Source organism: Gordionus sp. m RMFG-2023, chromosome 2, assembly GCF_954871325.1.
Source record: "Gordionus sp. m RMFG-2023 chromosome 2, tfGorSpeb1-WG-v2, whole genome shotgun sequence".
In the NCBI taxonomy this organism is placed as follows: domain Eukaryota; kingdom Metazoa; phylum Nematomorpha; class Gordioida; order Chordodea; family Parachordodidae; genus Gordionus; species Gordionus sp. m RMFG-2023.
This window is the reverse complement of record NC_088776.1, coordinates 57,600,201-57,625,634: the sequence shown is the minus strand read 5'-3', so window position 1 is coordinate 57,625,634 and position 25,434 is coordinate 57,600,201. Positions and strand designations below refer to the sequence as shown.

Below are 25,434 nucleotides of genomic sequence, written 5' to 3'. Positions count from 1 at the left end.
TTTATTTTAATAATTAATAAAATTTGAACTAATATCACTTGTCATTTACTCACTTCTAGTTATTCATCCAGGAACTTACTTATCTTGGTTCTCTAATTGGCGGTGTCACTGATATTAAGATCTTTTTAGATAAACCCTATTCTAATCTAGTAGAAATACAGCCAATTTTAAATGAATCACTCCCATCAGGCGTTTTTTCTATTTAAAAATTATTTCAACATGATTCTATGAAATCATCACCAATCTTTCATTTTAAAGATCTGCTGTCCAGGCATGAGTTGCATATCCGCAAAATGCTGAAGGCTATTGTCAATATAAAATTTCAGACAAATCATGGCTCCAGGCGCTATCCATGTAAAAATGGCTGGATTTGTTTTTGTCTTCATACCTCCTCTCTGTTCTGCATTTATCTCTTCAATATTAAGCATTTCAAAGATCCTTACTGGTCATTATCGTGACCTAGAAAGCGCTATTTACACTTAGGTAAGCAATTGTCAACCTGGCGTTAGCAGACCCACATTTACCCTTCAGAAAGCATGGGATATTCCAGTATCTCACTCCGTTGATTATTTCTTATCGAGTGATTCATTAGAATAATGTCAGACAAGTTATTCTGAATTCTAAATCGGGCTACGAAGGGCTTTTTATACTTAGCAAAATCTCGCAACGAAAAACTTCGCATAACTATTTCGTATCTTAGCTGCGATTATATCACTTTCTTCTAAATGTATTAATTGTTCTTTATCATCTGATTCCAAAGACCTAACATGCATATCTAATCTCAAAAGCTCGCCAACATACCAAATGCCCTAGAGCACAATCATTTATGCTCAAGTATCAACAGAGTACCCGATGGTATTCCCCTAATGTCTTGGTCTTCCAGTAGCTTGGGATTACACATTCATCAATTTTTCGCGCGATCCAGCAGAAATGCCTCATCAATTAATTCGGCAGAAATCTTGAAAATGACTAAATATCCAGCATCGCTAACATAATTTATCCTACTTGTCTTGTCATCAATGCTATTGGTGTTTTTAGTGAAGAATTTCTTAAATTTATCACATTATTAGAGAGATAATTATGCCAAAAAAGATCGTAATGAAATATTCTTATCAAACATGCCATATGGCTGTTTTTCAAAGAAATTGCATTATTCATGATTCCATATTGCAATGCAGGCTCGAGTCGCGAACTCAAAATATTAATGAAATAATTAACATTGAATTCAAATAATTACCTTCTAGGACCGGGAATATAAATTTATTTAAGAATTTGTTTTAGTGATTTTTATTTCATATATCATCAAAAAATTGTGGGTCGTATATATTTATTTAATAAATAAATTTCACCGGGGTCTGTCCTAAAGGCGTAAAGATTGACTTAGGTTCAAGCCGACTAGATGAGTTGGTTCCCGTCGATTCAGAAATTGGCTTGTGTCAGTTCAGGAGTTGGCTCTGGTAAGCTCAATAGTTCACCTGTTTACTTTTGAGTCGAATTGCAGTAATTTGTTATACAAACCAAATTCGCCAAAAAATTAGTGTACTTATATGGTTATCAAAGATTTAGATTTTAATTATTTCCCATAACCCACATGGAACTATCTTTAATTATCATTTTTATTATTAAAAATAGATTTTAAAATTTTCTCAAAATTCATAGTTTTAAAAAAATAATATCTAGGTATATTTAGACCTGTGCGCCGCCGGCGTTTTTATTCACGCCGGAAAAGCCGCCGATTAAGATCAGTGGCGCGAGCCGGCTCGCCGCCGATTTTTATTATGGCGGCGGCGCGGCGTGTGTAATTTTTAGAAAGCATATTAATTATATTTATATATTAAATTATTATTATTTTAATTTGAATACTAACATTAAATCTAATTTATAATTTGTTTCATTCCAGCCCTTATTATTTTGTGTTTTGTAAATATCTTTTTAAAGTATTATTTAATATATAATTTTTTAAAACTTTATTAGAAAGGTTAAACTAAATCAAATTTATAATTTGTTTCATTCCAGCTCTAATTATTTTGTTTTAAAATATCTTTTAAAATATAAACTTAATATACAATTTATTAAATTAATTATGTAAAGCTTTATTTTGAAAGTTAATACTATATCTAATTTAATTTGTTTCATTCTAGCCCTAACTATTGTAATGTTTTTATATATCTTTCTAATGTTTAAAATAAATATGAAATCTAATAAGGCGAAATTATGTTTTGATGTCTGCTTAGATTTAATGCCATTTGATTCTATAAACAATAAAGGAATGACAGACTTTCTAAAGGTTTAAAATTTATATAAAATGATTATTAAAAAATAAATTGTTCAAAAATTAGAAATATAAGATAATTGATTCCTCGTCAGAATTTCCAAACAACCATTAGTCGGGATACACTAGACGATGTTTATTTATCTATGAAGGTGCATGTTTTAAATTTGATTGAATCTGGACCAAAATTTAGTTCTATCACTTTTGATTTGTGGACCGATCATTTCAAGCGTCGAAATTATATCACATTTAGTCTTCATCATTTAGATGAAAATTTTGAATTAAAATATTTTACCCTCAACTAGAAATGTGACTCAAAAGCATACTGGGGCAACAATATTATCTGATATTGATAGTATTGAAGAGGAGTTCTATTTAAAAGCAAAAATAATACAAATAGTAACTGATGCTGGGGCCAATGTCAAAAGAAGCGTCAGATTAGGGGATTATGAGCATCATTTATGCTTAGGGCATGGACTTTATAATTTGGTTACAGTTGTTGGCATTAAAAAAGTTACCAAGATTGATATTCTCACTAAAATAATTAGAGAAATTATTTCAGCCCTCAGATATCGAGTAGCTGATTTGGAATGTGAAATTGAGGCTGAACATGGTAAATGTCCTCAATTTATGAGACAGGTAATATCTTGGATATTGATGATTCTGATCTATACCTTACCATTTTGATATGTCTGATGAATCGGATAATAGAAATGGCATTGCACCAACCAATCCAATTAATGCAAAAACTTTAAAAATAAATTGCCCAACCCGCTAGCATAGCATATTAATTATGCTAGGAAGTATTTGCATTGTAAACAAAATTCCTATAAATAATGTTCTAAATAAAATAGGAAAACAATCTTTAAAACTCTTTAATAATGAATAGGATATGATAGATGAGCTTAAAGTAAATCCATTCCGAGAGTCGGTGGAATTTCTTTCCTCCCAAAAAGGATCTACAATAAACTCAGGGTTATCATTTAGCAGTGAAATAGAAGCTCATATACAAATTAATAAATCTGATTGCTCAGATATAATATGCTTAAAAGAAAATATGAAAAAAAAGCTTGACCATAGGTTTCCGATCACTGAACTTCAAGTTATTTTATATTTTTATTAATAAAATTATATTCTAAACATTAAATATTAGCAACTCTACTTGATCTAAGATTTCAAAATCCCAATATTGTTTCACAATATTTAAATTCAAATTCTACGAAATCATTGCAATTTCTAATACGACATTTAAAACTTTTAGAGCATGATAGAAATGCTCAGCGTGAAATTCAAGTCGAGGATGGTACATCATGCTCTTATATAGCGAAATTAGCTCGAAAACATTCCCTTCCTATTAACGATTATAAAAATATTACTAATCTTAAACAAGAATGCCATATTTTGCTCAGCCAAAATATTATTTCAGAAGAGGATGCATTGCTCTTGGAAGAAAAAGCGACTGGAACTTCCTATGCATGCTAATTTAGCTATGAAGGTTCTTTGCATACCTGCAACCAGTACACTCAGCAAAAGAATTTTTTCCATTGCTGGATTAATATTCAATGCTAAAAGGAGTTCTTTATGTCCTACAAATCTTGATAAAATACTGTTTATTCATGACAATTATAATTTTGCTAAATCTGAATTCTGACTTATCATATTTCATACTTTATATTTTGCCTGCATTCCAAATTTATTTTAATTATAATAAAAATCAATAGGATATTTCTTATATGTGTTGTTGATATGACTCTGATTGAGTAAAAATAAAAATACAATTCCTTAGTCTATTTCTGAGAATGAGAAAATACATAAATTTAAATTGGAGTGAGACGGAAAATAATTTTGGAGTGAGACGGAAAATAATTTAAGATCAATTAAACTATGTTAGCAATGTGTTAGAAAAGATCGCCTACATAAATTATAAAAAATGTAATACATTAATTTATAAATTAAATTCATTAAAAAATATATTGATTTATAAATTAAATTCATTAAAAAAAATTTTTAAATAAATATTGCGCCGCCGAACGCCGATAAAAAAATTTAAAAAACCGCCGCCGTTGATTGAGACATCGGCGCACAGGTCTAGGTATATTAGACCCGGTAATCGATCAGAAATATTTTGGACAAAATGACAGGGACAAAAATACCCAGGACACACACTGGATATATATATACCTGAAGATAAAAATATCCAATTTAATAAATATATTTAAATGTGAAGAAAAAGAGGAGATTTAAAATAAATTATTTATTTACATATGTTTTATTAAAAAAATATTTAACTAATGATAATGCACAGCCGCTTGATTTTTACACTAATTTTTATAAAAAAACTGTACATATGTGTAGTACTGGGTAAATTTTTAGATGTTGGCTAAATATATTACTAAGTTTTTGGCAAGGTCTGATGTAGACTAGGGTTAATCTAAGCATAATAATGATGTATCGTTATTACGAAAAAGTTATACTCATTTCTCCTTTGCATTTAGACTTATTTTGGAATATTCTGAAAAATCATATCATAAAAACGATTAATATCTATCGGTATTTTTAATATATTAATTAAATTACAAAATTATCAATTGATCGTTTTTGTTTTAAATTCATATTACATTTTATACATTTGTAAATAGAATTATTAAATAAAAATTTTGATTGGAAATACTCTAAAATTGCTTTAGTAATAATATTTCATTTATTTAAAAATCCATAAATTAGGGCAACATTTAAACAATTGAAAATGACATTTTTAACAATGGAGCCTTAAAATTTATTATCAATTTTTGGCTGTAAAGATCAACATAGCTGTAACATAATTTTGTAAATCTTTTTTAACAAAGATTCCTCTGATTGCAATTGCTTATAAGCAGCATTTAGTAGATTTACATAATGTAAAACCATGCCTAAATATGCTTCCGCCAATTCATTCGTGAAAATTTTATATTGTAATATTTCTCTCTTTTCTCCTTATTATTTTTATAAATTATAAAAAATATCATTAAAAAATAAAATAATATACTTTACTCTTGAAAGAGCAATAAATAACCTAATTTTATTTTTTGAAAATAATTTTAATTTTGTTGTTTTATTAAAAAATATTTTTTAAAAACAATAATTTTTCAACTCCGGTTAATTTATTCATTTATTTCTTCACACTCCCACCTAGTGTTTTAATTGGTCCAGTTTGGTCATCTGACTATTGGCGACGGAACGGTCTGATATGACAACACGGTCTGGTGGACCGGTTCGGTAAGACCCGAAGACCGACTAAAAAAGATAAATGTTTACTATGAATTATTTTTAATTAATGTACAATATTGGATAACCCTCTTCTAGAGTTGAAAGTAGATAATTTGGTGGGTATGGAATCTATATCGATTTCTGGCCCAAATAGAAATGGACTATCTCCCATAGCAGGCTAGATCAGTAGCATGTGAACTATCTTTTCTAAAGCTAATGATACCATAAAAAAACGAAATAGAATGAATCTAAAGATGGTTCAATCTCTAATGACACTTGAATCATGTATAAAAATTCAATAATTTTTTATTTTTTAGAAGATGATTAGAATATTTATATACAAATCAGTTTTCAAATATTTATCGCATTATATATATATCAAAACAAAAAAATGCAAATCAAAGTGATTTAAATTATATTCAATATTTTGTGTTTAATATTCTTTTGAAATATTAGGCATTTATTTGTATATAATAAAAATGATTTGATTATGACTCAATTAATTTCATTTTTTAGAGATATTTAATTTTATTTTCTTTATTTGTTATAATAAAATAACTGATATAAACTATCAATAAATTTATTTTTAATATAAATTAATAATCTTATTGGGTGGGATTTTTTTTTCATAGAATTTCATTACATTTTGAAATGAAAATTAATTTTTAATATGAATTAAGAATAGTATTGGGCGGGATTTTTTTTCATGGAATATCTAACTTATTACATTTTGAAAATTTTTTTTTTTTTGTAAAAATACAATTATTTTATTTTTAATTTAAAATATTTTTAATGCCTAATTTTACCTAAAACAGATATAGAATATAATTTATTTAAAACCATATTAAAACACCTAAATAAAAATCTATTTAAAATATACCATTAAAATTAAAAGTATTTTCATATTTATATTTAGATAGCGAATCTTTATTTTCTAAAAAAATAACTCCCATTATTATAATATAATATCCAATATTCAATCACAGGCGCATACGCAGAAATTTGGTCTGAGGGGGGGGGGGGGCAATAAAATATTTTAAGAAATATTTTTGTTTTTAAAAAATATTAGGCATAAATTTATTAGGACTAATAACTATTTCTAATACATAATTTTAAATTAATGTGAATTATAAAAAAATTATATGTAAAGAATCACTTAAATGACCCAAAATAGAAATTTGAATTTTTTGAGCCTTTAAAATTTATATATAAAGTATAAAAAATTTAAATGTTAGAAATATAAATTAATATACAAAAAGTTTCTTAGGATGAATTGTCATTTGTATGTTATATATTTACAATGTAAAATCCAATCTTCGTTGGGATTGAGCTAATTTATCAATTATCTCATCCATGCTTGTCGTCAAATGCCTATGAATATTCAAAAGTCCAAACCTTTCAATCTACTTTCAGAAGTTGTACTTCTTGGTATCCCCGGGCCTAACCTTATTTCTATTTATTTAAATATACCCGGGCCGGGCCCGAAATTTTTTTAAAAAAACACCCTTGGCTGAGCCTAAATTTTATTTAAAAAAAACCCGAGCTGGGCCGTAAAAATTTTAAAAAAAATCCGGGCTGTGCCCTGTAAATGGTCTCTGCTGGGTTCTGTTATTCTTCTTAAAAAAGAGAATGGTCATTAGTTTACTAATGGGAAGAGTTGCTACTATATATAAACCTTTTTAATACATTGGGAATATAATTTAAAATGTGTTTGAAATAATGCAGAGCATCCATAGCATTTTTGGGACTATATCAACCATTAATCTTATAAACATAGTTATTCAGCTAATACAGCATCATAAGATACTTTAACATCTTCATGATAAAAATCCAAATATATATTTTTTTCTATCACCATCTGAAAAAGGTTAGGAAGGTTTTTATGGAAGTAATATTTGCAGATTTTTAAGAGCTGCATGATGAATTACAAATCACTTATTTATTTGGGTTATAAATGTATCTGTATCTAAGATATAGTTTTCTACTGATCCTATATTAATGTTTTAACTATGACCTTGCCTTGCTGCAAGTCGAGAGAGACAAATATTAAACATGTATAGCTCTGCTTTTGACTTAACGATAACATATAAAATTCTTCATCAACATTAGCCATTATTTCCTTGAATTCTAATAAAATGATCTCCGCTCTCAACTTCTTAATCAAGTTTTCATGTTTTTGAAAAGTAATACATAAAATAGTTGTATAAATAATACATTCTAATGAGAAAAAAAATTTTAGTATTCTTGTACTGCGCACTTTATCCTTTCTTGTTACCCCAGCAATCATCCTCAGCATTCTCATCTCCATAGTTTGTAGACATCTCTCGTCTGATTCTTTGGCTGGCCATGTTTCCTATATAGAATAGTTGGTTGTACTATGGAACTGTAAATTTTTCTCTTTAATTTGTGTGGGATTCTTTTGTCAAATAGCACTCCAGATAAAGATCTCCACTTTAACCACCCTTGATTAATTTTATTCTTTATCTCTTTTTCTATTGTGCCGTTTATTTGTATAGTGGAGCCCAAATATTTGCAGCTTTTAATTGCGGATATCTGCCAATCATTTATATCAATACTCTCCGTTTCATCTCCTCCTATCACCATATACTCCGTCTTTTCTCTATTTACTTTTAATCCGTGCGTTTCTAGGATATTTATCCAACTCACTAATCTTTCTTTCATTTCATCCTTGGATTTGGCAAGTATCACAATATCATCTGCAAATATCATATTCCACGGGACTGTTTGAGGTATAGACTGTACTAATACATTTATTACTGTAATGAAGAGAAGTGGGCTGAGAGCCAACCCTTGATGAACTCCTTCGGCTATTGTGAAACCTGCTGAAGTACTTGTTGTGATACGGACCATTGCTGTATGGCCCATATACATATCCTGTATTAATTATATATTTTTCAGAAACATTTTTGTAGCTTAGCCAATGATATATATATCATTGAGCGTAGCGCCCACCAGATAAGTTTTCTTGAGATTCTATCGAAGGCCTTTTCTAGATCGAGTAAGACCATGTGTAGCTTTTTATTCTTTTCCCTATATTTTTCACTCATTTGAAATATTGCGGGGATAGCATCAGTTGATGATCTTCCAGGCATAAAGCCAAACTGAGTCTCTCCTATCTCGATTATGTCTCTTAATCTTTTTACTAATTTTTTTTCGTATAGTTTTAGACAGTGTGCCATTAATTTTATGCCCCTGTAATTTTGACAATTGTGTGGATCCCCTTTATTTTTGAAGATAGGAACTAGATAGCTCTGCCTCCATTTTTGGGGAATTTCTTCATTTCCAAGTATTTTATTGTACAGATTTGTGAGGAGATGTATTCCATCATCTCCTAATGCTTTTAGGCTTTCTATTGGAATATCGTCTCGACCCCTAGTATTTATTTTATATATAATAAAACACCGCAAGAGGGCTTATTTCCATAATTTTATTTGTGAATTTATATATTCCTAACTTTCATAAGGCTTAATATGGAGACGATTAGATAAACATTCATTAATATATATAATTATTTTGCAGGTAAACCTAAATGTTAAGCTAGGTTCAAAAACTATAACTATATTTGATAGCTGTCAATCACCGTATTATTTTATTTGGTAAGAAATATGAGTGAAAATAAAAAAAATTTGCTGGAGGATTTTAAAATAAAAGGTGGTGATTTTTTAAGAGAAACCTTGACTAATTGCACTGATCCCATCAAAGCTATCCAAGATTTTCAAAGAGAAAATGGAATCCATTTAGCCTCATTACAAAGTGCTCTTCCATTTCTAGATCTACACAATATTCCCAGGCTGGAATTCCATGAATCAATTTTGCATGAATTAAAAAATTTGTAAGTTGCAAAATTCTATGTTCAAATAAAAAAGTTTATTTATCTATGTTTATTAGAATGATCAATCGTATTAAAGAATTGACAAAAACCTTGGAAAGATCATCAATTCCTGTTCTTTCTCCTACGAAATTGCCCAAAAAACCTGTTGATAGTTCTTTAGAATTTCTGAAGACTATTGCTCTCTCTAAATCTTTGGAATTTAAAAATAAAAATCTAAATACCCATGATAATAATGAAACAAGACAAATTAAAAAAAAATTAACATTTATTGGTGGCAAAATGAAACTAATTACAGTCAAATCAAAAAAAATACAAAAAGGAATTACAAATGAAAAGATTGAAGAACCAATCAATGAAAATAAGTCAATTATTACATCTGGTACTATATATATTACAAATATAAACAAATTATTTATCACTTTTAAAATAGGTCTATACATTTTACTTATAGAAACTAATTATTTATCACTTTTAAAATATACATTTTATAGTTTCTTAATTATTTATTGCCCTTTTTTTCTTCAACAACACTATACAGATCTCAATTCACCTCACAAGAAACGTATTCTCAATACCTATGTTAAGTCATCTATGTTATCCATTTCCAAACCACCATCCTCACCAAACAAAACTAAACCAACTAATAGAGAAATTACAAAGTCTAAACTTAAACCTAATTCAAAACTCAAGATAGAATCTCTGGTTAAATCAGAAACTTCTGAAAAAGAGAGCTGTTTTGATGAAACAAAATTAAAGCTGCTAACTGACTTGCTTGAAAAATGTTTTCCAGCCATGAAAATTCCTCAAATGAGACAAATACCTATTACTCTTATGGAAGTCATTCCCTCAGTACCTAAAAAGTTTTTGAGTCAATTATTGATCCCAGAAATCCATCACATTACATCTTCACCAAATACTATACTTCAACAACCATATAATCAATCACAGGTTCAGCAAAAAATATTAAATGTTATTTAGCCATTATATATTTTGATGCAATTACCCTTAAAATATCAATCTATTTTAAATTTAGTGATTCATTTTTTTAAAGGGGATTTATATAAACGTTCTTTTTCATTGAGGAAATGAAATCCACAAAACTGGTAAGAATTAGAACCCTCTTTTTTAAAAAAAATAAAATTTTAGTAGGAAATTCTAATCTCCATTTAAAAAAAATTATTTGGCACAGGAACCATATTTGGCCTGGGTTTCAAACTCGGCTCTTGGTGCAAATAACAAAATTTATCGCCTTATTTTCTCGATATTTTATCACTGTGCACTCTCTAATTATGTCCAAGTCAACATTTATTTATCTATTATTTGATAAACAAATTAAAACAACTAGGTTACAAAAATAAAACTTAAAATTAGCAAAAGCAAAACTAAGGGTTATCGTTCAGAATCAGCAGCCAAACTAAAAGCAGAAATAGTCTCTGATTTACTAACATCCCCAAATAACAATCTTACTACTCCCTCCCCCGAATTGGACAAGGGGGAAAGTGTAAAATTATCCCCTACTTGTCTGTATCACCTATGCTCCCTTCCCGTCAAAAGGCATGTATGGCTCACTTACCCCAACATTTTCAACTCGGAACTCTCGCCTTTGTTGAGAAATTATGCAGAAGCTCGGACCAAATTAATCGCCCCTTTTCCTGATAGCTCTGCGTTGAATACCCCCAACACAAATCTGTCATCGTTTCATTCACAAAACAAGTCGATTTCTGTCATGCATCAATATTATTTAGCCCTGACTAACAAAGAGAGGCGTAGCACAATCCCTTACAACAACTACTTTCAACCCATATCTATGCTTCTATTAGGACCTCCTTCAACTTTACCCACCTCTTTGCCTTCCCTATTCACTTTATTCGTTAAAACCTGCCTTAAAACTCCTGACACTCATTTGGATCAGACGTCCAATGACCACCACGAGAATGCGTCCATCAATCGTGAGCATCACTTGAGCACGCTTTGCAGGGAAATGTTTGCTGCCCTTCGAGAAAACAAAATTACGGACGGGGGATGGTTCGAGACATTAGCCAAATTCTTGTGGATCTTTGAGGCTTGCGAAAGGGACAGACTGACTTCTTGCTCCAGCTCTCTCTCCAAAAACTTTGCCGTTACTGGCAGTGCTTTTTCGGGGAAAAATAACGTCCCTCCTCACCAATATCACAAGCTATACTATTACGTCAAATCCGTCAGCGTCGAAACATTCTTAAAAGGCGAATATGGTGGTGAAATGATCAAAAAAGAATTCGGGAACGACGAATCGGCCGGAAAAAAGTTTTTTATACAATATAAACTAATGTAATAGATAAAATTGCGCCGCACTAGTTGCATCTAAGCTTATATTTACGTGGCCGGTGCTTCAAAAATGTTGTCCGGCAAATTCGATTGATCCTTTTGTGTTAAAGAGCTTCCATTCACACTTTCATTTTTTTGAAATGGTTCTAAACCTGCCCCTATCCAAAATAAAATTGATGTTTTTTTCCTGAAAAGGACTTAGGATAGGATAACAAAAAAAATTTTCTAGATCCTCCAGGACTGATTGAAAGTGATAAAATCCTGTTCAACCGAGTCAGAAAAAAAATGTCCCAGTTTGCATAAGTCAGACTCCGATTTCTTTGCCCAATCATATTCCCTTTTTAAGCATAATATAATTTTAGTTTTTATTTCCTCAGGGCCGCAACTCCCAACAATTTACACCACCACAATAAATCCAAACTGAACATTCCAGAAAGCGCCTTAATTTCTCACAGCTTTAAGAAGCATATCGCGGCAGATAACAACGATAAGGATCCATTTTCTTATCACGAAAATTTTATTGGCAAATGCCAAGAACTATGGTCGATATTTACCACTTCTCTGGGCAGTACCGCGGTTAATACGAAATCGCGGGTAATAAATCCTGATAGCCCTCGTGGGATCGCCGATGATACCGCTACCAAGCTGTTTATTAGTGACACCTCCAAAGATAAAACTAAAAGCAAGGGTCGTCCCGTTGGAAAAAAAGGTTGTGCTTTTTTATATTTATTTTGGTTTCACATCATAAGGTAAAATGATTAGTTCGATCATACCAAACCGTGTTAATGAAAGAAAAAATGAATTAAATTATATATTTATTTAAAGCATTTAAAATTTTATTCATTTAACTTATTTATATTAATTAATTTTCTGAAACCCTAGTCAAAGTTGTGATAGCCTGCCCTATTCTTAAAGAACCAACTACGAATAGTAAGGCTAAACCTGATAAATCAAAAACTGGAACGGATAATAAGCGATTGCTCAACGGTGAAGCTTCATCGCTTGCCACCCCTAATTCTAAACACAAGCGCCTCAAAACGCAGCCCGACTCAATTTCTGCGACTCCTGCCGTCAAGAAGGATGCAAAAAAGATGAAAACGGAAAAGGATTTAGGTGTCGTGACTGACGTAAGACCTATCATAACGTTTCCCATGGACGTTATACAGTGAGTTTTTATATATATATTTTTCGGCTGTTACTATAGATCGGACCTATATTCTTATATAAAAAGAATATGAGACATTAAGTTAAGATACTATGATTCCTGGCCGAATTAAGGCCCTATCCCTTTGGAATATCTATATACGCCTACCACTGACTTTTGTAATTGAAGGGAGAGGGGGGTTATACACAAGATCGTCAATTGTTGTCATAACTCCTACCCTGCATTCACAGTTAGCGCCAATTCGCTCTAACTGTTGAATGCAGGGTTATGCAACCACAATTTAGTTTAATATAAAAAAAAGAATGCATTACACATTTATCTAATTATTTTCTTGTTTATATGCCAGAAAAAAACTTATTTCAAACTTCTTTTTTTTGCCCTTAAAAATACATATTTTTATGTCCTTTTTCTTTTTTTAGAATCATCGTTTTTATGCTCCAAGATCCATTCACGGTTGACTTCTTGTGCTCCACCATCCTTAAAACTCTTAGCCAAATCTTAGAGAGGAATAGTTTGCCACGAGTAAGTTTCTTAATTTTTTTTATTATTAACCCTTTTCCTAAGAAAAAAAAACCTCATTATATATTAGTTAAGCTCGGGGACATAATTTAGAAAGTAAAAAATTAGAGTAAAAGGTTAACAAATATTTCTGAATATCCTCTGCACTTTTCGTTAATTAAGCACAATACTGAGCGATTTAATATGGCGAGATAGGGTACGCTGCAATAGCGTCATTAAAATCTCAAGGCGGGGGAGGGGGGGGGGTGACATTAGTCAGCATCGGTAGTGGGACCCTCAGCGTCGTTTTTCGAGCAATAGTTTAATGTCACGGAGAACTGAATCAAAATAACATCTTCTTACTTACCCCTCATTCATAGTTAACGCGAATTCGCGACCAATTATACAAATAAGCTGTATTTTTTTATATGCTATTCACGCTTACTAATGTAGGGTTAGTGTTGTTAAACGACTCGACTTTCGGCAATTTTTATATTTATATTTTAGCAATAAATAATATTACGTTAGCCTCGACATTGTAATTCCTCCATCTATAACCAGCCTTACGTAATAATTTATGTCAGAAATATTTGGTTAGCCGTTTTTAAAAATGGCGCTGTTAAACAACACGGATCTTACTCGACTTGGAGAACAATAATTTTCTATAAATCTACATCCCAAAATTCGATTTTAATTCCATCAAACAAACTTGAACCAATCTAAAATTCACAAAATAAATTTCTCTTGTTCATAAAAAGATGTGTATATATATATATTTTTTTTTTAAATTATCAGGCCGACTCTCTGATCTAGGTTTGAGCAAAAAAAATTTTTAATTTAAAAGGCTCTATTAAGGTATCGGCGAAAAGCGAAAATCGGTGCATCTTTACCTTGGTGTTATAGAGATTTAAATTTTTTAAAAAAAAACTATTCGTTCTGAACCGTTTTTCATCTTCCGTTGGAATAATGAATAATATTCGAATAATGGAAATCGATGTTTATTTGTGAATTAACGTTATTTGAATAAATTTAATGTTGGTTAAAATGGGAGCTAATTGCCTTTCTTCCATCACGTTGTTTAGAACGAGCCCGTATTGACCATATGCCTCCATTTTTTATCTATCGCCCTTACCCCTGTCCAAAATTTGCTCAAATCTGACCAACCACATTACGCCTTATACGATGCCGACAATAATCACGACTTGGACCATTTGACCACCACATTTTTGCCCGCCCTCGTCGAAGTTATGGCGGACGACGACGTTTCGACGCTAGAAGAAGAGTACGTCTCGTTAACGGGGAAAGGTACTTGCGATGAAACAAGCAACACTAAAAAACTCGGAAACGCCTCAGGAATTTTGAGGAGATTCGTTCTCAAATACGTGAGTAATATGCTTTTAATTGATTTCTGGGTTCTTAAATAATTTCATTTTTTAAAAAATATCTTTTCTCTCTCATACTTTCTCTTATTACATAATAATTCTCACTTCTAATATATTAATAACAACGTTATCCTTACCCTATTTTTTTAAATTGGAAAATTTCGACTCATGTATTATAATAATATTGCTGCAGATATTGTTTTATTTGCTGAGTCCACTCAAACTCCTACTCATTTAGACACTTTATTGTAACAATTTTACCTCGAGTTAAATTCTTTGAAGTTTTTACTATTTATTATTCTCCAAATGAGGTCGTCTGCTTTTACTCTGATAATATTACTGGTCATCAGTATTATATTGATCTAACACTATGCTACGATTAATGTTACAGTGTAAACCAAATTAAAGACTCCATTTCATCTGATTAATAATAAATTGGTGGCCTTTTTATACGTGAAGAGAACTTCATGAGGATTAGATGTTGACTCCTTACCCAATTTTGACTTAAATTAGAATAATAATCATATATTATTTATTAGCCCTTTTCACTCTTGTTAATTAATATCCTAATTAATTTCAAAAAACTCTTTGGGGGAGGGGGTTGCATCTTAATTACCTTATTACCTACAAAAAGTAAAAGTCATACTATTTTTAAAAGGCCATTAATAATTATTTACTAGAGTATTATAATATAAATTTTTCTCCTTCTTTTAAATAATAAATAGGAAAACCCATTAGCCCAAAAATTGTGCTGTTATTACGTGATTCAATACTTTTCCACTCTTACCTATAATCTGTCTATACTAGATGATGCCAAGGATTTAGTGCCTCCCAAGACTCACAATCCTAAAGGGGAATCTAAGAATTTTATCAACTCGAAGTGTTCCGCCTTAAATATTCTTTCTCTCCTGGCCAAATGTGGCACTGTAATGGCCGATGATCTCATGTTTGCTCACACGCTTGTTGTTATATTGACAGAATTGTTCAATGCCATTCTCGCTAGACACATGCTCATGGTCGGGAGAAGGGATAGCATAACTAACACAACGACGGACGATCCTAATTCCAAAGTTCGTTAAGGGTGGGAGGATTAATATTTCCTATTTTTGTGTAAATTATTCGCCCCGGCTAAAAAAATTATTGGTTACGCCCATGGAGTGGGGCTGCATCAACCTAATAAGTGGTATACGACTAGTTCAAATTTTAAAAAAATCCTTTTTTTGGTTACCATTTTTTTCCGGAGTCTGTGTTTAACATCTCATATATAATTAGCGCAATTCTCGGCGAATTATACAAAAGGCGTTGTATTTTTATACTCCCCGCCGGGAATTAAAATGTTAATGAGGGGTTACTTTGCATACACAGTTAGCATGAATTCGTGGGGAAGTACACAAAATATGCTGTATTATTGTATATTTGATATAATTCGCGCTAACTATGATCACTGGGTAATCTAAATAATATTTTAAATTCAATAAGAATTTCTAACAAATCTGAAAGCGACCAATTACCAAATAAATCTTATTTTTTTGTAAAAATATATATAATATTTTTTTTTTACAAAATCGGTCTTAGAAAGAAGATGGCGGTATAACCATGATTCAAAGGATATTTGAAATCTACTTCGCGCCTAACCTCCATAACGAGACCGTTATATTGTAATAATCGATTGATAATTGATATTTTATTTTCTTCTGATATTATTATATGTAGAGCTCTGAAATGTTCTTCAAAGTAAGAAATCTTTGGAGATTTGAGAATGCTTAAAACATTTTGGATATGTTACCTTAAAATCAGATCTTTTTTGTTATAAGTATATCTTATATGATTTTGTTTTTTATGCGTAAAAAAGATTTTGTTCAAAATTTTGGGGAAATAAAATCTTTAAAATTCTAATTATATGTAAATATATAGATTGATTTTTTTTGAAATACCGCTATCGGTTGATTCCTATATTTGCCCAAATCGTGATTATATTCTAAAAAGCTCTGGGAAAATATTTTTTTATTATGTATATTTTGCATTAATTTTTTAAATTAAATATGTACTTATATTATAAATAGGGCAATGTACTCAATTTACGAACGTACATTTCTGTCTAACAACTTAACCAACTTACCCATATCGAAATTAATACACGAAGCCTTTACACCCACCGATCAGGTAAAATCCAATAATTGATCCTTTTAAGAGCCCATATTTATAATCTTTAGTGAAAACAAAAAATATATTATTTTGAAGATACAATGTATTTAATATATACCCCCACCCCCCTTAATCCAATTACTAGAATACCATAGGCAGATTAATCGATATTTTTTTTGCATTCCATGTTTTTTGAATAAAAAAGGATGATTCCAAAATTTAATTAACCAACATTTATCACTATTTTTTTTCGTAAGGAATCTTTGACTTGTATATTCGATTAAATTGGACGAGAAAATTTATTGCGAATATTTGTTGAGCTTAAAATAGGGTTTCAATAAATTGTGATCATTTAAAATGAATATAATCACTTATAGCACTTATAGCCAACATATTATTATGAATATTATAAAATTTTTGATTTTTTTTTTGAAACAAAAAAAACTTTATAGCATAGTTATAGAGTTTATCAAGCTTTTCAAACCCTGAATTCTTCTTTACTGGAAGAGAACGTTTAAAGCACGCTCATATTTTATCTTAAAAATATATTTATATTATATTGGAACTATTTATAGATTTTTTTAATAAAGATGATATTATTATTGGTATTAAAATTTATATACTTTATGAAAATAATGATAAAAGAAAAATATAGTGAAAATAAAATCAAAATGGTTTCTATTTAATTCGAAATTTATTAGATATATATATATGATATTTCTAGTCGAGCACTCTTAAATAACATAGACTTATATTATGCTTTAGACTGCTTAATCGTTATTGATTTTTTAAAAATGATGAAGATATTTAAAGCCCTCTATCTTTGAAATGATCAAGAATTACGCTTATTTAATAATATATGTGAGTTTAACATTGAAAATTATTATAGGTGTAATGTATTCAAATTATTTTTATACATAAGAGAAGCGGGTGATTTTTTTTTATCCTTTATGTAAAGAACACATTTTTATTGTATATGGATGACTGCTTGTAGTTCTATCTCATCTAAAAAAAATTTAAATTGCATGGATATAATCGAATTGAACGTCGGAATTTTACGTACATTATTAATTCAAACTTCCGATAGCTTTTGTTTAGAAAATATGTTCTAAAAATAAGAAAATTCTCTCCTTTAAGTCCCCAAACATAAATATTTAGTCAATTTTTTAACTTCGAGCTTTACTGCATTCCCAAAAATTTCTATATTTAGGAAGAGTTACTGCATATAATATAATAATTTTAAAAAATTAATTTTAAAATCTAAATCTTTAAAAGTAGTAGTTATATTAGTAAAAGAAATCATTATCAAAAAAAAAACAATCTAAAAATAAAGTTTTGCAAGAAATATTTTCTCCACCTTCACTTTATCAACAGTCATTTTAACATTTCTAACAAATTATTAAAAATAATTAATTATCTCCTGCTCCCATTTCTATCTCTATTGTTTTCTTTATTTATTAGGTAAGACCGTGACAAATCTATAACAATGTTAACGCAAATAATCTTTTAACCTTTGAGCATAAAGATCTTCAATTTGGTGTGAAGCTATTATTTTTATTTTTCTCAGATGAAAATATTGAACATTCCCTTATTATATTTAATCGTGAGGAATGAGAAGGTTTTTCACTCTCCCCAACTATCCTACTTGTATTAACTATATGGGGCTACTGCCAGTAGATTAAGTTGCAATTATTCAATTTATTATAAGAATAAGTCTATTCTGACATGATAAAATTGCCCATTTACAGACATACTGATTGCACATATTAAAATATACTTGTCTTACTTTTTCGTTAATAGTTTCAGTGATTATATGTAGAATTGGAAACATTTAGCACTAATATTAAATATAATCACACATTCATGATATGAAACACGCTGAATTTTATTCAATAATCATTCCAACATATAACGAGAGAGAAAACTTGCCTATATTGATTTGGTTGATAGAACATTATTTAAAAGAGATGTAGGTATTTGAATAAATATTTTTATATGTACATATAAACAAAAATAATGGATACTTTAAAATATTTTTGTAGAAATCATGAGATAATTATTATCGATGATGGTAGCCCAGATGGAACAGAATTAGTTGCCCTTGAGTTGGAGAAATTATATGGCAAAAATAAAATTGTAAATATATTTTTTAATTGCATAAACAATCATCTTTTAGATTTTTAAACAAAGAGGCAAGAAATTAGGGCTTGGTAATAATGTAATATTTATTATAAAATACTTCTGTTTAATAAAATAGGTACAGCATATATATATGCTTTAGGATTTGCTAAAGGTGATTTTGTTATTTTAATGGATGGTGACCTATCACATCATGTAAAAAATTATCTATTCAAAATTAAAATTACATCATATTCCTATAGCCAAAATTTATTCTTCAATTTATAAAGTAATCAGAATACTAATGTTATTATATTTGATATGATAATATAATTATTTTTTTTATATTTTTAGAAAACAAAAAGAAAGAAATTATGATATTATAACAGGTTCAAGATATATAGCACACGGGGGTGTCTATGGTTGGGACATGAAAAGAAAAATTATTAGGTTTATAGTTTGAAAATATTTTTATTCTATTATGTTTATAAAAAGAGTAAGAAAATTAATTCAAGAAAATAAAATGATATTTAACAAGCTAATTTTAATTAATTAATTTTCAGGAAATATAAGAATAAAAACTAGATAAAATATTAATTTTTGACAATTAGAACACTCCAATTATGACCACACATTGTGAACCTTTTTTAAATTTTATAAAATGATTGTTAAATATGCACAGAAGAAAGAAAAAAAGTTAATTTTGTCATAATTTTTTATTTAACCTAATCATTATTTCTATGAATAAATTAGAAAATAAAGATTGCATGTTTATATTATATAATTTGATGATTTATAATAATTATATCTATTTATATTGATTTTATTTAATAAATTCTCATAAGTAAAATTGAAGTGAATTTTGAACAAAAATAATTCACAAAGTGTTTATATTTAAAAGGTTATTTTATTACATAAAAGTTCTTTATAAATTTTAGATCTGAATTGTTTGGACTTGGTGGAAACACTGAGAATATTTTAACCCGGTGAAGAGGTTTATAAAACCAATCTATTTACTAACTTAAACAAAGCAAAAAAAACTTTAACTCACTAGATATAATTCCTGAGTAACTAAAATAATAGACAGACTAATAAATCTCTAACAGCCTACGCAGAAATTTGCAGAGCTTTGAAAAAAAGAAAAGTTTGAATAACAGCTGTGATAATAATCCATGAAGAAACCATAGAAACTGAAGCAGACATGACTATTAAAAGAAGAGACAGCAATTTTCTAAGTTGATAGTTCATATTTTTTATCACCAGACAAACAAAAATCAACGCTTTTTACAGCCACAATATCAAGTGCCTTATCCTAATACCAATTTCTTTGTATCAATCTCTTGTTTTTATTAACCAGTTATAAGTGAAAATTTTCTACAGATCTTAAATTATTTTGGATCAGTCGACCAGAGACGCTAAGTAAAATGAGATTAAAGCTATCATTCCAAGAAACTTGTTTAATTGATGTTTAAAAACTTTATTTAAAATTTAAAACCAATTATTTCGATCTGAAATTGAACTGAATATGCTGAGAGCAGTCGACATAGAATTACCACAAAATCGAATATAATAAAAAAATATTCATCGAGAAAATATACTTTCTTTTAAAGTTTTCTATCAATATTCTTTTTATTTATGTTTAAAATTTGTTGTATTTTATCAGTCGTGGCGCCAATTTATTAACGCAAATACTATTGGATCCCAAGGTGTCCGATCTCACTGGCAGTTTTAGGTTAAATTACATTATTACATGCATGCATATACAAGATCACTCATTTAATTGCTTAATGATTACCATATTTGCCCCGGTGTTTACTTTTAAAATATAAATGATCTTTTCACTATCAAGGACTGACAAATTTTTCTAAAAAAATGAGTACAAAAATTTTTTTAGTTTAAATTAAAACGTCTATTTTAAATGAGAATTTTAATGGTAGTTTCATTGATACCATCTTCAATTCGATTCTCTTATTCAAATTTTAAATATTCTAAATTACCTCTACAAAATTTATTTTGTTTAAAATAAAATGGAAGAGAGAAAGAACATAATTTTATTAAATAAAAGAAGAAGAAAAAAATTCATTGCACACGAATTAATAATATTTTTAAAAAATGGCGATTCTGCACTTGGTCTTCAATTCTTTACATGAACATTTAAGTGATTTTAGTAAAGATTTTCTAATTAATTTATCTCCACATATTCTAGTTTTACATTTCAAGAAAGAAAGAAAGTTGGGACTCCCACGTTTTTCTTTTCACGAAGGTTCTAATTCTAACAAGGTCCGCATCTTCTTACTTTCATCCCACATTAAGAAAATGAGATATTTTTATTTATCGCACATCGATCCATAAAACTTCTTAAATTTGAAAAACTAGGTTATACAAAAAAATCTGCTTAGAAAAATTGATACGCTCTTGTCACTCCAAAGGTTACGTTTTCCAGATGGAGATGATGGTTATGGCCAAAAAGTTTCAAATGACGATAGGAGAAGTTTATATATATATATATAATATACGTCGTCGTCGAATTTAATTTTTAGGAATTTTTATTTTGATAGTAAAAATTCGCGCATTCCTAGTTGAAAATAACACAAAATATAGTAAGGTAAGCTGAGATGAATGAAGAGACCAAATATTAATCATATAGAAAATTATTTCTTAATATTATTGTAGTAGAAGTTTTTTATATGCTATAAAATAACATATAGGAAGACAGCAATCGATTTAAATTCCTAAAAATAACTTTAAAACTAGCATTTGTCCGGTCTTCTTCAAAAAGAGTTTTTCAGTAAGTTAATTCTGTTCAGAAAGGGAAGAGCAAGGATTAATAAACCTATTTTGTTTTAAAATTTATAAATGTTTTTTAGGCCAAGGCCATACCAGAGCGTTGGCGAAATTAAACATTTTTGTGATATAAAAAAATTATATTTATGTGATTCAGAGATATACTAAAATCTTTATCATTCATATAATTTTATACCAGATATTTTTTAAAAAGATGTTATTTTTTTTACCGGAATTGTGTTCCCGCTATACGAAATTTTAAATCAATTAAAATTAATTTGCCGTAGATATAGAAAAGAAAACTCTTGTAGAATTCATCGACGAGCGATATTTATTTATGAATTTAGGAGTATCGCCGCTGATGGCCATATCCTTTAAATAATTTATAATTTGCTATATTATACTCTTTTTCTCTTTACAATATCTTAAAATAAATCATTTTATCAAATACAAAAATATGTTTTAAAAAAATAGATTTATTAAAATTAACCCCAATATTTCATGAAGATAAATTGTCTAATATTTATAGGATTATGTATGTTACTTATTGCACGTATGCTAGAATATTATACCGGTAAAATGGATCTTTTAAAGATTTTAAAAAAAAAATATGCCCTATTAAATTGATTTAATTGTAAAAGATTCCAATCTATTCCTAGTTCCAATATACCCTCCCCCCCCCCCTAAAACATATATTATATATACTTATTACATTACAGAGAGTAAAAAAAAAATTAATGCTTAAATAACTTAATATCCCGCTCAATTTTTGGCTTCCTATCTTTTTTACATTCTACGCTCAAATGTTAGGAACGCGCTGGTATGACATTAGCCTTAGATAATATATTATATATTTTTTTATGAATCCAAGGTACCTATAACTTTCGTAGACCGTTTTTACGGGGAATCAAAGTTGGGCGGGAACGAAATTCTACAGTTCATCAAGGGCCTTTACAAATTGGTCATATATTCCTGAATCAGCAATTTTATTCAGGGAATCACTGGGAATTCAGCCATTTTTGTTGTTATATGCGCGTAATTTTAAAATGGGTTTATATATTATTAGAGAAATAAAGCTTTTTTCCCTTTGTAATAGTAATGTGTTTTAATTGTAACATAATTTATGTTCTTTTACACTTATATTATATAACGAATATATAAATCCTTTTATTAGGATGAATACAGCTTTTTAACTAAATATTGAGACTGAGTACGCCAGAATCACTTATCTTTAGATTTTAAGCTGAAAATATTATTTACATATTCATATCCGTAAATTTTTTAAAGCTGCTAATTATGCTTAATTTGAGCTGATTAGTTAGAGGGTAGGCTACGGCCCATTTCTAAATCGTCGTTCTTTTTTTTATAAATCTATATATTATACCCAAAGTTGTTAACGCTCCTTTTTAACTCCCACGTTCTCAAAAGGAGCTAGCTCCTGCTTTCGCTACTACATTTTTAAAAGGAGTTAGCTCCCGCTCCACGTGATGGAGCGCCACTCTATTACCGCTCCTTTGATTTTCATATTTTTTAGAAGGTACACGAAACAAAATCAGATTTTTTATCAAAAGGTTTTATTTATATTAAATTATCTATCAAAATATTTATAATCTTTTATTAGCCTTTAAAAGTAATAAATTTTCTAAATTAGAATCTAACAAACATCCACGCCTCTCCCCTATGACCTGTTTTGCAATACTAAATAAGCGCTCCACAGGAACACTAGAGGGAAGGGGTATTGCGTTTTATAAAGATATTTTTTAATTCAGGTATAAAAAAGGAGGTTGAACAAGTAATGTGGATAAAATAAATATTAAAATATATTTAAAAAAAACATTATATCTAAACAACCCAGGCTCAACTATAATGAATTGCCCAAAAATATTTATAACCATTTAAAAAAAATTATTCCAAAATAAAAAAAATATATTATCATTTTGAATTTACTTTTTAATGTTTTTTTTTAGATTGAAGCTGCTCACTTTTGAAAATGAAATACTTTTACTTAAACACAAAAGGCATTTTGCTCTTAAATTTGTTTGTTCATTTGGATCAACATCTTTTAGAAGTTAAAAATATTTTTTGTATGATGGAAATGGAAATTCGATTTCTTCTTCTATGATCTCCAAATCCATAATATCTAAAACTATTTTTTATTATATGTCTATAAAATGAATATTAATATGACTTACAATATTTTCCAAAAAATTTTCAATATAAAAATGAAAAACTTGATATTTAATATTTAAAATTATTAGATGAAAAACCAATATAAAACTCGGCTCAACATTTATTAATGGATAAATTTAAATAAAATAATTTTAATTAGCAAACATTATTAATATTTAAAAAATAATTTAATTTAAACCTTAAATTTAAAGGAGCGGTGGAGCGGCGCTCCTCCACTCCAGCCCTAAAAGGAGCTAGCTACCGCTCCCGCTCTTCATTTTTAAAAAGGAGGGGCGCTCCAGGTGTTTTTGAAAAATGTAGCGGCGTTCCAGGAGCGCCGCTCCTGTATCACTGCTCCTTAACAACTCTAATTATACCGATTTGTGATTTAATTTGGGCCACATAATAGGCATTATTAAAAATCAGAATTAATTAGTCACCATCTTTGAGACTATGTTGTGTTCTATGCTTTGTTTCTTGTTGCTAATCATATCATTCTCTGATATTTCATTGTCATTTAAAGTTTCTTTTGATATTTCTTTCAAAATTAATTGGAATGACACATAAGTTGTTATTTGCTATATCATCTTCTATATTTTTTATGTTCCTATTTCTGGTAAGTGTGTTAAACGGCTTGTACTATATTATATTTACCACTCTATAACTAGGGAGATGCAGGGGCTCGAGTCCCCTGAAAAATTTGAAAAACCTTCTCAAAATTTTGATTTTTTTTACTATACCAAATGTAATTTTGATGATGTTAGTTAAAAAAAGGTAATTTTGGATAAAGGCTTTAAAAAATAGGTAAGGTAATTGATAATGTTAACCTAAAAAAAGGGGTAATTTTGAAAATAATTTTTGAGCCCCCTGAGATTGTAAGGCTTGTGACGACCCTGCTGTGTATCATTTGAAATTATGAGCTTCCTTGGCTTCCATTTCTATAATCTCGTGGACAAATGCATTATCTTTTAACCCCTTTGTAAAAATGTAGACTAATGGTAAATATTTTTATCGTAAAAATTATAGCAAATACTTTTCATTCAATATTAACATGGTATACTTCAGATTTTAATAAAAGCTTTAACCTATTTTTAATTTTTTTTAATTATGATATTAATTAAATATGGCGAAAATTTGTTAATTCTTCATCCAGAACGCATAATTGGCTTTGGCTGCCCGACTTCTCCTCATTTTAACTCGCATTTTTTTTGTCATTAATTTTTGCTGTCTTTTATTGACTGAGATTCAAGTTCTAGCGCCAACGTTATAATTGAGCTGAATTGCCTAAGCGTATTTCAAGCACATTATGTTAAATCTTGGCGTCTCGGTCATTAATAGTATAAAACTGAGATGATTGCATTTTATAATGTTTACAACCATCTGAAGTAAGTAGTACCCCTCTTTGGGATCCTCTCTCCTAGTAGAGATCCGGTGCCACAACTCTTTAAAAAAGGCTAGGGCGTGAAAGTCGAACGATTTTGAAGTCATGGCGATGTAA

The 25,434-nt window shown here is 29.2% G+C and overlaps 2 protein-coding genes across 2 annotated transcripts; both read left to right on the top strand.

The window, feature by feature from the left end:
* Positions 1-9,144: 9,144 nt before the first annotated feature.
* LOC135924499 (uncharacterized) lies at positions 9,145-17,434 on the top strand. Its single transcript, XM_065459556.1, has 12 exons — positions 9,145-9,371; positions 9,428-9,750; positions 9,910-10,319; positions 10,717-11,654; positions 12,053-12,384; positions 12,558-12,840; positions 13,260-13,362; positions 14,421-14,720; positions 15,446-15,790; positions 16,296-16,378; positions 16,784-16,883; positions 17,318-17,434. The coding sequence occupies exons 1-12, from the start codon at positions 9,145-9,147 to the stop codon at positions 17,381-17,383; spliced, it is 3,510 nt and encodes a 1,169-aa protein (XP_065315628.1). The 3' UTR covers positions 17,384-17,434.
* Positions 17,435-18,718: 1,284 nt separating this feature from the next.
* Positions 18,719-22,824, top strand: LOC135923191 (dolichol-phosphate mannosyltransferase subunit 1-like). Its single transcript, XM_065457806.1, has 9 exons — positions 18,719-18,834; positions 18,908-19,001; positions 19,042-19,075; positions 19,123-19,199; positions 19,247-19,272; positions 19,338-19,433; positions 20,647-20,715; positions 21,360-21,474; positions 22,639-22,824. The coding sequence occupies exons 1-9, from the start codon at positions 18,734-18,736 to the stop codon at positions 22,741-22,743; spliced, it is 717 nt and encodes a 238-aa protein (XP_065313878.1). The 5' UTR covers positions 18,719-18,733; the 3' UTR covers positions 22,744-22,824.
* The last annotated feature ends 2,610 nt before the right edge of the window (positions 22,825-25,434 follow it).